Genomic DNA, 12,161 nt, shown 5'->3' with positions numbered 1-12,161 from the left:
CATCCACTGGTTCCCCTTTATCTATTCTGCTAGTTACTTCCTTAAGAAACTCTAACAGGTTTGTCAAACATGATTTCCCTTTCATAAATCCATGTTGACTCTGCCTAATCCTACCATTATTTTCCAAGTATCCAGTTATCACATCCTTTATAACAGATTCTAGCATTTTCCCGACCACTGATATCAGGCTAACAGATCTGTAGTTCCCCATTTTCTCTCTCCCTCCTTTCTTAAATAGGGGGTTTTGTTTGCTACCTTCTAATCTGCAGGACAACCAATGCTTCTGCTATCTCTGCAACCACCTCTTTCAACACTCTGGGATGAAGATCGTCAGGTCCAGGGGATTTATCAAGTTTCAGTCCCATTAATTTCTCCAGTACTACTTCTTTCACTAACAATAATTCCTTTCTGTTCCTCATTCCCTCTAGTTCCTTGGTTCTCTAGTATATACCTGGAAGGGTTTTTTTATCTTTCTCTGTGAAGACAGATACAAAATATTTGTTTAGTTTCTCTGCCATTTCTTTACTCCCTGTTATAAATTCTCCTGTTTCTGCCTGTAGTAGGCCCACATTTGTCTTTGCTAATATTTTCCTTTTTACATACCTATAGAAGCTTGTACAATCTATTTTCATGTTTCCCATTAGTTTGCTCTCATATTCTATTTTTACTTTCTTTATCAGTTTCTTGGTCCTCCTTTGCTGAATTCTAAAATCATCCCAATCTTCAGACTTACTGGCCAGAATTTTCCCGTCAGTGATTTGGGGGCGGGGCCCACTCGCCGATGGGAAAATGATGGGGGATGATGTCGGGAGGAGCCCTCGATGTCATCGCAGTCCATTAAAATTTTTAGGAAGGTGGGCGGACAGCAAAATCAGCTGTCCGCCCACCGACCTGTCAATGGCCAATTGAGACCATTGACAGGATAATTAAGATCATTAAAGACCTGCCCGTCCAACCTTAAGGCTGGCGGGATGAGGTTTCATGTTCATGTTTAAAAACTTTAATAAAGTTTCAGTGCTTCTTATTAACATGTCCCACCTCATGTGACATTGTCACATGAGGGGGACATGTTAATAATGTTTTTATTTTCCTATTTTTAGAGTTTTTTAACCCATCACTAATCTCCCTGAGACAGCACTTAGTCTCAGGGAACAGTGTGCACTTTGACAGTTGGGGATTCCCTCCCCCCACCGCACAGGAAGCGTCGGGCAGGCCACTGGGCAGGCCATAATTGGCCCGCCCACTCAAAATGGCGGCGGGCCCTGTTTCGGCGGCGGGGGGTCGGCTGTCCACCCGCTGCCGAGCTGGTGGGGCCTGCCCGCCCACCAAGGGCAAAATTCTGCCCACTACTTTTTTTGGAAATTTTATAAGACTCTTCTTTTAATCTAATACTATCTTAACTTCTCGTGTTAGCCATAGTTGGATAACCATTCTTGCTGGATTTTTGTGCCTCAAAGGAATGTAAATTTGTTGTAAATCACGTATTAATTCTTTAAATGTTAGCTATTGTCTGTCTATTGTCATATTTTTCAATGTAGTTTCCCAATCTATCACAGCCAATTTGTCCCCATACCTTCATAGTTTCCTTTGTTTAGATTTAACACCCTAGTTCTCGGCTGCACAGAACCGTGTCTATCGCCCTGACTTTACGGATCCCTACTATCACTGCATTCCAATTAATTCCCCCCACCTGAATGGCTTCCTGTACCACAGTGCCATGGTCAGTTCGCTCATCCACCCTGCAGCCCTCATTTTCGACCATACAGGCTGCAAGAACTCAAACCCACTGGACAATTGCAAGGGCTGAGGCTCCTTCACTTCTACCTTCTCAATCCCTATACCTGCCTCACTCACAGTCATACCCTTTTGTCCCTGACCATGGACCAAATCAGACAGCACTATCCTAAAGAGGTGTGACCGCCTTCAAGGACAAAGTGTCCAAGTAACTTTCTCCTTCCCTGATGTGTCGCAATGTCTGCAGCTTCGTCTCCAGCCCAATGACTCTGAGCCAAAGTTCTTCCAGCTGCAGACACTTACTGCAGATGTGTTTGACTTGGATCACACAGGTGTCCATGAGCTCCCACATTGTGCAGCCACCACACCACCTGCCCTGCCTTCTTTATAGTGTTTAATTAATTAATTATTTTACTGATTAGCTTTTAATTAATGTCTCTAAACCTGCCTGTGCTTATATTCTTATTATTTCAAAGATGTTCAACTCACCCCCATTAAGATTCCACAATTAAGGTAAATAAGAAATTCTCACTAGCCAATCTAATAAGCTTTACAACTATTCGTAAACATTACTGCTTCTAATAAAACCTTACAATTATTAAAATTACCTGAATTTTGAAAGATAAATAAGAAAAATACTCATCAACCAACCAGCTACTTGTTTTCCTGTGACATCACATTTTTATTTTTCTTAGAATATGGTTGGTTTGCTCTGGAGCCTTGGGCCATGGATTGGATAGCTCTTTTAGGTGCTGCTGCCTGTCTCCAGGTCCTCTTCCCTCCTGCTCTTTTATGTGCTGCTGTCTGTCTCTGGATTGTCTTCTTTCCCGTTCTTTTAGGTACTGCTGCTGTCTGCAGGTCCTTCCCTTTCCTGCTCTTTTAAATGCTGCTGTCTGTCTCTGTGTCCTCCTCTCTCCCATTCTTTTAGGTGCTGCTCTCTGCCTCTGGATCCTCCTCTCTCCTGCTCTTTTAGGTGCTGCCATCTGTCTCCGGATCCTCCTCTCTTCTCTTTTAGGTGCTTCTGTCTCCGAGCCCTCCTCTCTCCCACTCTTTTAGATGCTGCTGTCTATTTCCAGGTCATCCTCTCTCCCACTCATTTTTTTGATCTGTCTACACCTTCCATAAATTAATTAATTGACTTTCTTCACATCACTGCTTGTCAGCATATCATAGTCACCTACACCAGTGGCTGTTTGGCCTCAGCCATAAAGAGATACTTATTCATCTACTGCAAAAAAATGTAAGTTACAAAGTTATGCTTTATGATGGAAAACATGACATAATCAATGGATTATTATACAGCAGAATTATTAAATCGCCCACATTTCTGACAGATCCCATTTTTGCCAGTAGAGGAAAGGGGCCAAGGCATGACTCACACATGAGGGAAACCTGAACTCAGCAAGGCCATTTGAACTCAATGCTGAGTTCACACAGACCCCATTTTGATTGTTGCAAGGGTCTTAACCTGCAGTATGGGAGTCACAAATGTATGGAGTAGGTATAATGGCCCTTGAATGGTGGATTATGTCTGTATAACTGTCATGATATGAAATTATTTAAATGCACAACTCTTTAAAAATAAAAAAAAGATTGCCTGTGTAGTGAGAGTTGAAAAATCCCTGTTTTAGCAGTTTAAATAGCTGTTTGTTGACATTTGCCTTAGGGCTCTTTATGAATGGTTGGTTGCTTTCAACAAGCTCTAATTATCTCAGCAGGGTTTGTTCTAAGTTCACGGTTTGGTTGACACCTCAAAAAGGTTATTAGAGGATTAACTGCCGATGATGTGGGGTTATGAGTAGAAGTTTGTTTTTTTATAAGGGCTTAAGCATTTGAGGGGATTTGAAAGTTTTTAATGTGTTTTCATGAATAGGAGCATTTTTTAAAGATATAGTGAAGGCTGCAATAGCTACTTAGGCCTTCATTTTATTTCATCCCAACATTGTTCCTGAGGTCTGCGATGGTTGATACTGGGTGAGTTGGCATGGAGGGTGTAAGGGCCAAGGGTGATGGGTGGGTTGGCATGAGTTGGCATTAAGTTGGCATGGGGCTGTCAACGCCCATGGGGATGGGGGCAAGGGTAGGCATTAAGTTGGCATGGAAGTGGCATGGGGAGTGGTTGGGAGAAGGATGATGTGTAGAGGGCCTAAAACTTAACAAAACAACGTGGACAAAGTCCCAGAAAACCAAGGGGGGTCTTTTAGCCAGCCCATCTCACAACTCAGTTGGCCCTGCGGTCCCCTCCATCTGCTTCAGGGGATGAAGGGAATGAGTACAACAGCAAAGAAGTAATGCCAAAATGTTATACAACACCAGTTAGGCCTCAGCTAGAATATAATGTTCAATTTTGGACACCACACATTAGAAGGGATGTCAAAGGTTGGGAGAGGATTCAGAAGCAATTTACTAGAATTATACCAGGACAAGGGTCTTCGGTTCTGTGGAAAGACTGAAGGAGCTGATGTTGTTCACCTAAGAGGAGAGACAATTAAGAGATGTTTTGATACAATAAATAAGGAGAAATTGTTTCCACTGGCAATAAGGTTGGTCACGAGAAGATAAAGATTTAAGATGTTTGGTAAAAGAACCAGAGGCAACATGAGGAAACAATTTGTTATGCAGCAAGTTGTTATGATCTGGAATGCACTGCCTGAAAGAGTGGTGGAAGCAAATTCAATAATAACATTCCAAAGAAAAGTGAATAAATCCTTGAAGGGAAAACATTTACAGGGCTCTGGGGAAAGAGCAGGAAGTGGGATTAATTGGCTAATTCTACCAGTTCCTGCTTTTTCCACATTCTGCCAGAGGTGACAGATACAATGGGCTGAATGGTCTCTTCCTGTGCTGTATCATTCTTTGATTCTATGATCATTATGTTGGAAACTTATTGTTGGGCCAACTGAAACTTGCTTCACTACAACATGAAAATGAAACACAATCAGTGTGCTTGCACATGAGCAGGGGAGAGACCTCATCCTGAGTGAGACACAGCCAGAGTGAGTGTGGGTATTGGCAATTTGGGGCACAGTAGGAATTCAGTGCAGAGAGGAAGATGTGCTCTTTGCAAATTTTTCCTTGCTATCCAACCTCTTAAATCTTCAGAAAGTGGTCTTGCCCTGCTGCAGCAGTAGAGGCTACAAGGGAGAGGAATGACTGGTAAGTAATGGGTAAGATCAGTTAAGTATTTACTACTTTTATTGCTTATAGTTTAAGGTCTTTTTGTGGTTTATAGTTTGTATATTCGTAGTAACGAGGACCAGGAAAGAAGAGCCCGAGAGTAATTGATTTAAAAGGATAAGTCATGGCAGAAGAGCGCAAAGCCATGGTGTGCTCCTCATGCTCCATATGGGAATCTAGGAACATTTCCAGTGCCCTGGAACAGCATGTGTGCAGGAAGTGTGTCCAGCTGCAGCTCCTGGAAGCACGGGTTTCAGAGCTGGAACGGCGGCTGGGGACACTGTGGGGCATCCGCGAGTCTGAGAGCATCGTGGATAGCATGTTTAGAGAGGTGGTCACAATGCAGCTGGAGGGATTTGAGGAAGGAAGGGAATGGGTGACCACTAGGCAGTCCAAGAGAAACAGGCAGATAGTTCAGGAACCCCCTGAATTTTCTATTTTGGAGCCTGATGAGGGCGCTGGCTCCTCCAAGGAATGCAGACAGAGCCAAGCTTCTGGCACCATTAGCAGCCTGTCTGTACGGGAGGGGAGGAAGAGAGGAAGAGCAATAGTAATCGGGGATTCTATAGTCAGGGGAACAGATAGAGGCGCTACTGTGGCTGTCAACGTGACTCCAGGATGATGTGTTGTCTCCCTGGTGCCAGCATCTGGGATGTCACTGAACAGTTGCAAGGCATCCTGAAGGGGGAGGGTGATAAGGCAGAGGTCATGATATATATTGGTACCAATGACATAGGTAGAAAGAGGTCTTGCATCAAGAATTCAGGGAGTTAGGCAGTAATCTAAAAAGCAGGACCTGTCGGGTTGTAATCTCTGGATTACTTCCAGGGCCACGTGCTAGCGAGCACAGAAATAGGAGAATAGCGCAAATGAATACATGGCTTAAGAGTTGGTGCAGGGGGGAGGGTTTTAGATTCCTGGATCACTGGGACCATTTCTGGGGAAGATGGGACCTGTACAAGCGGGACGGTCTACATCTGAACCAGAGCGGGACAAACATTCTTGCGGGTGTGTTTGCTAGTGCTGTTGGGAGGAGTTTAAACTAATTTGGCAGGGAGAAGGGACACAATGTTAGCAGAATAGGGACACATCATAATACAGTAAAACAATCAAGTCAGAGGGAGTACAGCTGCATTAAGTTTCAAGGGAGTAAGGCAAGGCTGGGTGGCCTCTACTTTAATGCCAGGAGTATTACAGGGAAAACGGATGAGTTAAGGGTGAGGATTGACACGTGGAATTGTGATATAGTAGCCATCACAGAGACATGGTTGAGGGAGGGGCAGGATTGGCAGCTCAACATTCCGGGATATAGAATCTTCAGGCGAGACAGGGGAGGGGGTAAAAGAGGAGGAGGCATTGCATTATTAGTTAAGGAGTCAGTTACTGCAGTAAGGAGAGATGATATCTTGGTGGGCGCATCGAATGAATCTTTGTGGGTAGAGTTTAGGAATAAAAAAGGGGCAGCCACATTGTTAGGTGTTTATTATAGGCCCCCAGATAGTCAGTGGGAAAGTGAGGAGCAAATATGTGCACAATTTGCGGAGGTGTGTAAAAACAATAACAATAGGGTAATTATATTAGGTGATTTCAACTTTCCCAACATTAATTGGGATAGACATAGTGTTAATGGCTTGGATGGAGTAGATTTCTTGAAATGTGTACAGGAGAACTTTTTAGGTCAATATGTAGAGGGTCCAACAAGGGACGGCGCAGTGCTGGACCTAATTCTGGGGAATGAAGCCAGACAGATGGCTGAGGCGGTGGGGGAGCATTTTATTGATAGCGACCACAACATGGTACAATTTAAGCTTGTTATGGACAAAGAAATAGACAAGTTGCAAAAAAATATTTTGGACTGGGGGAGAGCGGATTTTAGTAAAATAAGGCAGGATCAGGCCAAGGCAGACTGGGAACAGCTACTTGTGGGGAAATCTACAGAAGAACAGTGGGGAGCATTCAAAAAGGAAATGGGGAGGGTACAGGCTCAACATGTTCCCTCTAGGGTGATAGGAAGGAGTAACAAGCCCAGAGAATCATGGATTACCAGAGATATTCAGGATATGATGAGAAGGAAAAGAGAGGCTTTTAGCAGGTACAAGCGGAGCAAATCAGCGGAGGCAATAGTGGAATACAGAAAGTGCAGGGTGAAGCTTAAGAAAGCAATTAGGAGAGCAAAGAGGGTACATGAGAAAGCTCTGGCTGGTAAAAGTAGGGAAAATCCCAAGATATTCTATAAGTATATCAGTGGGAAGAGGATATCCAGGGAAAGAGTAGGGCCCATTAGGGACCAAGGGGGCAATCTATGGGTGGAGCCAGAGGACATTGGTAGAGTGTTGAACAAATACTTCACATCCGTCTTCACCCAAGAGAATGAAGATGAAGGTATGGAACTCAGGGAGATAGACTGTGGGGTTCTTGAGCAAATTGATATAGGGAGTGACAAGGTATTGGAGATGTTGGCAGGCTTAAAAGTGGACAAGTATCCAGGTCCAGATGATTTATGTCCCAGACTGCTGAGGGAGGCAAGGGAGGAGATTGCAGGGGCTCTGACCCAAATTTTTAATTCCTCTCTGGCCACGGGGGAGGTGCCAGAGGACTGGAGAACAGCTAATGTGGTTTGGTATTTAAGAAGGATTGTAGAGGTAAGACAGGGAACTACAGATCAGTGAGTCTCACGTCAGTGGTAGGGAAACTATTGGAGAAATTTCTGAAGGAGAGTATCTATCTCCACTTGGAGAGGCAAGGTTTGATCAGGGATAGTCAGCATGGCTTTGTCAGAGGGAGGTCATGCCTAACAAATTTGATTGAATTTTTTGAGGAGGTGACTAGGTGTGTAGATGAGGGTAGTGCAGTTGATGTAGTTTAAATGGATTTCAGCAAAGCCTTTGACAAGGTCCCACATAGGAGATTTATAAAGAAGGCAAATGCACATGGGATACAGGGTAACTTGATAAGGTGGATTCAAAATTGGCTTAGTTGTAGGAGACAGAGCGTGATGACAGAAGGCTGCTTTAGTGACTGGAAGCCAGTGTCCAGTGGCGTACCACAGGGATCTGTGCTGGGTCCCCTATTATTTGTCATTTATATAAACGACATAGATGACTATGTGGGGGGTAGGATTAGTAAGTTTGCGGATGACACAAAGATTGGCTGGGTGGTTAACAGTGAGGTTGAGTGTCTTGGTCTACAGGAAGATATAGACAGGATGGTCAAATGGGCAGATAAATGGTAGATGGAATTTAATCCTGAAAAGTGTGAGGTGATACGCTTTGGAAGGAGTCATCTGACAAGGAAGTATTCAATGAACGGCAGGACACTAGGAAGTTCTGAGGAACAAAGGGACCTTGGCGTGTGTGTCTGTAGATCTCTGAAGGCGGAGGGGCATATTAGTGGGGTGGTGAAAAAGGCATATGGGACACTTGTCTTTATCAATCAAGGCATAGATTACAAAAGTAGGGAGGTCATGCTGGAGTTGTGTAGAACCTTGGTGAGGCCACAGCTGGAGTACTGTGTGCAGTTCTGGTCACCACATTATAGGAAGGATGTGTTTGCACTGGAGGGGGTGCAGAGGAGATTCACCAGGATGTTGCCTGGGATGAAACATTTAAGTTATGAAGAGAGGTTGGATAGACTTGGGTTGTTTTCGTTGGAGCAGAGAAGACTGAGGGGTGATCTGATCGAGGTGTACAAGATTATGAGGGGCATGGACAGGGTGGATAGGCAGCAGCTGTTCCCCTTATTTGATGGGTCAGTCACGAGGGGACACAAGCTCAAGGCTAGGGGAAGGAGGTTTAGGGGGGATGTGAGGGAAAACGTTTTTACCCTGAGGGTGTTGACGGTCTGGAATACGGTGCCTGGGAGGTTGGTGGAGGCGGGTTGCCTCACATACTTTAAAAAGTACCTGGATGAACACTTGGCACGTCATAACATTCAAGGCTATGGGCCAAGTGCTGGTAAATGGGATTAGGCAGGTGTTTCTCACGTGTCGGTGCAGACTCGATGTGCCGAAGAGCCTCTTCTGAACTGTGTTTCTGTGTGTGAATCTTCTCTGCATCTACTTTTGTGTTAAAATTGAATAAAAATGTTGTCTTCTCATGCTATCTTTGAAAAATTCTCTCCCATCCGGCCACCTTGGCCTCCCTTTCTTCTTTTAAGCCTCTAGATTCCACGTGCTGCATTACTTGTTGTTCTTCTACTTGTTCTTTTAACAGCCTATTCCTTCTCTCACATCTCCCAACTAACATTCCCTGTTTTACCTACTCTTGACCACACTAGATCTGGAACAGTACTTAAGACTGTTGAGAAAAGCAGAGCTACATGCCATTCCATTCTTGTCTCACTCCATTCCAGTCCAATGACTACTTCTCTTTGATCTGGTTTGGATTTCACTTCCCAGTCCCTCCAGCGCAGCAAAGTTATAGGCATCAAATCACATATGATCTGGATTTTAAGATCCATGGTCCACAAATCTGTTTTAGTTATTTTCTTTTTGTTGCAAAGTTTCTCCCTTTAACATTCCTCTCTTGGAGGCAGTGACCTGGGTGAAGTAAACAAGTATTTACAGCACTGTGGTAACATTTTTTTCATGGCCAATCATCTATCCACACATTGAAAAATGAGTCGTCATTTGATGCGTGAACCATCAATCATAGTCTACCAGTAATTGAATGGAATCACAGCTAAGGCTGACCTTTCGTTGCTCAATGTTCCAATATGCACACTTCCTAGAAGGGGCTTCTAGATAAATTTTGTTCTGACCAATTGTTTGTGCGTCATGGGTGTGAACACCAAACCAACTATAACAATTGCACCACTACCCTGATTAAGATTGACTCAGTGTGTGCAGACAAAAATTGATACAGTTGCTTCCTGGCTATTTAATTGACTACAAAACTGACATCTGACATCGGATTTCCTACATGCCCAGGCAGATCAGTGGAATAAAATTCTTAATGGGGATAATATATGGAAACCCCTTCAATCTGTAGTTATGTGCAATATTCAACCAATACACGATAGTTATCATGCAACATTGCTGGATTTTCCAAATAATAAAATGCTTCAAATTTATTTTAAACAGTAGTTAGAAAGCTGCATGTTTTAAAACTACTTTGTTTCATTGTATCCTGTTTTACACATAGATGAGGAGTGTGTATTATGTCATCGGCACATCCAGTGAAACTTGTGATTTCTCTCTAACAATAGAAGCCACAAGAATTATATCAGGTCAGTAGTTTATTATGACCTGGTGACATTTGTGGATATTAATATGTTTAAGGATTAATCTTGTTTTGTTTAATTTTCTTTTTGTGTTTGTGATATTTCATAAAAGAGTAATTATTACTAGTGAATTGCTTAATGTAGACAAAATGGTTGACATGTACTGGACACAGGGAATGATCTCAGCTCCAGAACGAGTAGGCCCAAGGCCCACTGATATGGGGCCTTGGATCTCATTTACTTCAGATTGGCGAGTAGATGATTGCTGGCCATTTCCAGACAACTCACCGGTTAAGACCAATTGAATGTAGGGTCACTGAGTTGTGGCAGTGTCCCACGGGTCGTTCTTGGAACAGAGTGTAAAGGACTGGGAGGGAATGGTGTGAATAGGAGGAGAGATAAGCAATTTTTTGAGGGGTGATCAAGAGAAGGGGGCAATCTTTTCTTGAAGAACAAGCATGGTTTTGTTAAATGTTTCCTTGTATTGTCATTTCAAGCATGTGAATTCCACTATAGCTGTTCAATGTTCAGTTTTATTGTCTGCAAAAATGTGTTTTCTGCTGCTACTATTGCATATTACCAATACTTTTGTTAAAAATACATATTGCTTATATGCCAAAAGAATAATTTTGCTTTGGTTCACTCAGCTTTTACTTCTGATTTAATAACAATACTCCTTAAATACAGATACACTTCCTCCAGGAGTTGAAACAGTTTATCGCCTAGAAGCTTGTGCAAAGTAAGTCTTGCAGTGGGGGGTATATGGGGACAGAGGTAAGAAGCACTAATGACTGAGCAATTGTGAAGTTACATTCTGAGCAGAAAATGCTGGAAAGACAGCAGGTCAGTCAGCGTTGGTGGCGAGAACAAATTAGTCACTGTTCTAATGATAGATGCACTTGTCTGTTGACTGACTACTGCTTGCAGAATTTTCTTTTTAGGTTTCAGTTTTCCAGCATTTGCAGCTTTTTGCATTTTATTTGCATAGTTATTATTGCAAAACCTGTATTGAAATCTGTGTTGCTTGTTTTGTCTGAATTCATCCCAATAACCTTAGACAAAAAGGTTACATTCCATCTGCAGTAGGGCACCCTCTCAGCAACTTTTGAAACTTTCAAATTAAAAAATAGCCGCAACTGCCGGGCCACCAATGTGGAGGAAAAGCCCTCCGCAGAAAAGCCTGCAGCTATAGCTGGGGCCAAGTAGGAGGGGAGTTCCTCAAAGTCTGCTTGGAACATACCATCTGTCCTGGATATAGTCCTGGAGATGTCATCACATGAATTGCGCCCGCACTCCAGCCATTAGTCGGCCAACACATCCATCCTTGTGACAGACTACCATCCTACGTCAATTAGAAAGCAAAAAGATTCATTAATCAATTGGATGATGCTTGACCGTCAGCCAAACTACATTTTTTTCCCATTTTCAATATTTTTATAGCAACTAAAGAGAAATGCTCAAAGAAAAGAAAAATAAATCATATTAATGTCCCGATGATTTTTTTCCAGGGTTGGATCTTTAATTCCTGGAGAACCTGGAGTTGGATCTTTAATTCCTGGAGACTCCAGGCCAATCCTGGAGGGTTGGCAACCCTACTGAAGCATAGGACCCTCCACTGTGCTGCTGGGATGCCACGTCCAGGCATCTGACCTATTCCCAACACCGCAGGGGAAAATTATGGCCTTTAACGTACCTTAATTGGCTACCCTAGATTGGGTTCTGATGAAAGGTCATCATCGATCTGAAGCGGAATCTTCCAGTCCTGCCAGCATCGGAAAGCTTGACGGGCAGGGGAACTTAATTTGGTGTGAGGCCAAAAATCAGTTTCCCGACATCGGGATGAACTTTAGACATTCTGTCCTCAGGACTTTAAAGGCAGGTTATTGATGGATTGAGCTTCCCGACAACCCACCAACGCCCCGACAAACAGTGTTGGAAAGCCCTTTTGTATGCACTAGCACGTCATGCATGTTCATGAAAAGGCCACCTTGTCGGAATTAAGTTCCCTCTCCAAATTAAGTTCCCAGCCA

At 43.3% G+C, this 12,161-nt stretch overlaps 1 protein-coding gene across 1 annotated transcript in view; it reads left to right on the top strand.

The window, feature by feature from the left end:
• Positions 1-12,161, top strand: part of c5 (complement component 5) — a 152,545-nt gene that overhangs the window by 124,556 nt on the left and 15,828 nt on the right. The window contains exons 32-33 of the mRNA XM_078549969.1: positions 10,053-10,137; positions 10,819-10,870. Of these exons, the coding sequence (XP_078406095.1) occupies positions 10,053-10,137; positions 10,819-10,870 (137 nt within the window). The remainder of the gene's footprint in view (positions 1-10,052; positions 10,138-10,818; positions 10,871-12,161) is intronic.

Source organism: Cetorhinus maximus, chromosome 10, assembly GCF_964194155.1.
Source record: "Cetorhinus maximus chromosome 10, sCetMax3.hap1.1, whole genome shotgun sequence".
Taxonomy (NCBI): Eukaryota; Metazoa; Chordata; class Chondrichthyes; order Lamniformes; family Cetorhinidae; genus Cetorhinus; species Cetorhinus maximus.
This window is presented reverse-complemented; position numbering and strand designations above follow the sequence as displayed.